Genomic DNA, 2,882 nt, shown 5'->3' with positions numbered 1-2,882 from the left:
GGCTGCCTCGTGTGCGAAAAAGCAGAAGTTGTTGCTTCATTTGCAAAAAGGGGGTGTATTTCCAGTGTTGCTCTAGCTTTGGTGAGCGGGGGTGCTGAGCAAGCTCAGTCAGGAGCAGCATTGTCTGCATCCACTTCCCCAGGCTGTGAGAAACCCCAAGAGGCCATGTGTCCCGGCCGCAGCGGGGCCATGGTGCCCCATTGTATCGGGGAGGCTGTGCCTTGGTCCTCCGGAGGAACCGCTACGTATTTTGGAGCCCTGCTTTCCAGGAAGGGCCCAGATATCGCTACTGATGGGAAGTAGAGAATAAATTTTTGGGGTTTTTTTCTCTTTGCTTCCACACGTGGCATTGCTTGGCTTCACGTTCAAATTAAGTTGCCTTTGTTTCTACCCACAAGGGTTTTGCCTCTATCTTATTTTCCTTTGCCCCTTTTGCACTGTGGAGGACCGGGAGAAAAAGGGGAGGGTGACAGAATGGCTTGGTGGGCATCTCATCGTCAGCCAGAGTTAACCCACCACACTCATACATCACCTTCCACCTCCCAGCCCCTGCTTGGGAGACAGGATGCAGTGGTTGTGGGGGCTTGGTCCTCTGCATGTGCCAGGAGGGGCTCCCCGGGATGTCCATGGTGGAGCTGCACGCTGCTGGCACAACTGAGGTGATCTATATCCAAATCATAACTGCTTCCGGGACCAAACTCCTCCAAACCAAACACCAGCAGGCCTTTTAAGCTCTTGCAGATCACCCAGCCTCCAAGCAAAGTGAGGGCATTTGCTGTGATCTCCGTAGCCTGGGCAGGCACCGGGAGACAAGCTGCTGACCAGCCCAAGTGCTCCGTGGGACCAGGGAGACAGTCACCTCTCAGCTGCCTTTCTCATAAAGCATAAACCTTGAGCAGCCATCACAATCAGAGAGCCCAGAGCATTGGAGGGACATGCTCCAGCCTACACAGGAGCTGCTCCACGCTGCCATCAGGCCATGAGGACACTTGGGTCAATGCTGGCTCCCAGCCACTTCCTTCAGTGTGGCAGCAGCTGACATTTTGCACTCGGCAGCGATGCGACCGAGTCAGCGAGCTGGAGGATGCACCTCCATTCCACCACCCTCTTCCCCCAAAGCCAGCCACATCATCCAAGTGCCAGAGTTTATTGGCAAAGTTCAGAGATACAGGGGAGTAAAGAGGCCTAAGCGAGGATGCAGCAGCACTCGGGGGTGCTCATGCGCTGAGGTCAGCAGGGAACAGGGTGGCGGGACAGGCCGGAGGTCCCCACAGTCATCAGGGCCCCATGCAGATGTAGGTGGTGTTTCCCCAGAGGAAGGTGGGAGGCAAGGAACCGAAGTACCGCAGCGTGGCTGCACTCTGCTCACAGACCCATCTGAGGGCTTCCCTGCATGGACCACCTGACAGCCCTGAGCCTGACACCCTGCCGCAGGCCAGGAAGGAGATGATGAGGCGCTGGATTGGGAAGAGCCTGCAGGGACAAAGCAAGCTGAGATGGGATGGGCAGGAAGGGCTGGGATTGTCCCATCAGCGGCTCCCCCAGCCAAGGACCGGAGGCTGCACAGAGATGCTGCGGGGGCAAAGCTCACCCTCCCTACGGATCACTGTCCCCTGCCACCCTCCTCCCATTTAGGACACATGCTCTACCCCTGCCTGCTTAACATGCAGCCCCCATGCCCGTCATGCACACAGCACGCCCAGGTCCCTCCTGGCAGGGCTCAGCATGAGCTGCACCAAGCAAAGCCTGGGAACCTGCTTCTGGGAGACTCCTCCAGCCCTCTGCCCAGGCTGGGTGTGAGCACCAGGGACAGGCCCCTGCAATGCTCTCTTCCCTAAAATGCCCTGGTGCAACCCTGGGAAGAGAAGAACTGGCAAAAATGTGGAGCACAGCCCTACATTTCAGTGGGCTGCCAGTCCATCCGTCATCTTTCTGAGCCCTGATGCTGGACCCCCAGCAACGCTGGCTGGGGATTGAGAGCCTCACCCCTTCAGTGCAGTGCCATCCAGCCACTTCCAGTCAGACCTGGAGCCATCCCGCTTCAGCCCAATGTGGAAGACCTCCGTGGCAGCCATGCGCTTCAGGAAAGCCTAGGGCAGGAGGGGACCCATGTGAGTACCCTGGGGAGGACATCCAGCCCCAGCCATGTAATCAGTGATGGAGGACACTCAGTATGGGCACAGCATCACTAGCTCCCTGCCTGGAGGCTTGGCTAGGTTTTGGGCATGTGGTCCAGGGCCAGGGAGCTGGTGATGGCTGGGTGACTGCTGAGGGACCTTGAGGTGGTCACCAATGCAGCCCTATTCCCACGAGGTATTGGACAGGCCAGGTTGGGAGGACTCACCAGGGTGGCATTGGCTCGGATGGTGACCAGCTGTGCCCCTCTGAAGTAGCAGTCCTCTCTGCTCTGCTCCCAGCTCGTTTTGGCAGAGGAGAAGTAGTAGCACTGCCCTGCATCCCAGAGCCAGCCGGCTGGGCAGAACTGGCATTGCCCTGCACACCAGAAGCTCAGCCTGCAGGAGCAGCCAGAACAGGGCAGCCAGCAGGCCCTAGCCCAAGGGACAGACAGGTGACAAAGGGCAGCCAAACTATCAGCCCAACACAGTGTACTCGTATGGCTGCACCACAGAGAGGACCCTCTGCTTGCCCTTGCTCTGGACCCCAGCTCCCACATCCCAGCCCCAGCTCCCTAGCAGGAGCTCCAGAGGAGATGGGCTTTTTACATCAAGGTGCTGGCATCGGACAGGTGGGTCAGGGCAGGGAGATCCACGTTTAGGGGTGTGATACAAACATCAGTGGCAAAGTGCTGAGAACGCAAGTAAGGTTTCAGCTTCAGAGGAGACTAATTGAAAGAGAGCAACCAATGCTGTCTGGCACACAGA

The 2,882-nt window shown here is 57.9% G+C and overlaps 1 protein-coding gene across 1 annotated transcript; it reads right to left on the bottom strand.

Moving 5' to 3' along the window:
• Positions 1–1,277: 1,277 nt before the first annotated feature.
• Positions 1,278–2,513, bottom strand: LOC103770620 (killer cell lectin-like receptor subfamily G member 1; the record flags this gene model as incomplete). Its single annotated transcript, XM_008937888.1, has 3 exons — positions 1,278–1,473; positions 1,987–2,090; positions 2,345–2,513. Coding segments are annotated over 3 exons (469 nt in total), but the record flags the coding sequence as incomplete, so codon positions are not given.
• Between the last annotated feature and the right edge of the window lie 369 nt (positions 2,514–2,882).

The sequence above is a fragment of the Merops nubicus genome, unplaced genomic scaffold, assembly GCF_000691845.1.
Source record: "Merops nubicus isolate BGI_N331 unplaced genomic scaffold, ASM69184v1 scaffold15033, whole genome shotgun sequence".
In the NCBI taxonomy this organism is placed as follows: Eukaryota; Metazoa; Chordata; class Aves; order Coraciiformes; family Meropidae; genus Merops; species Merops nubicus.
The sequence above is the reverse complement of the archived record's forward strand: the minus strand, read 5'-3'. Positions and strand labels throughout refer to the sequence as shown.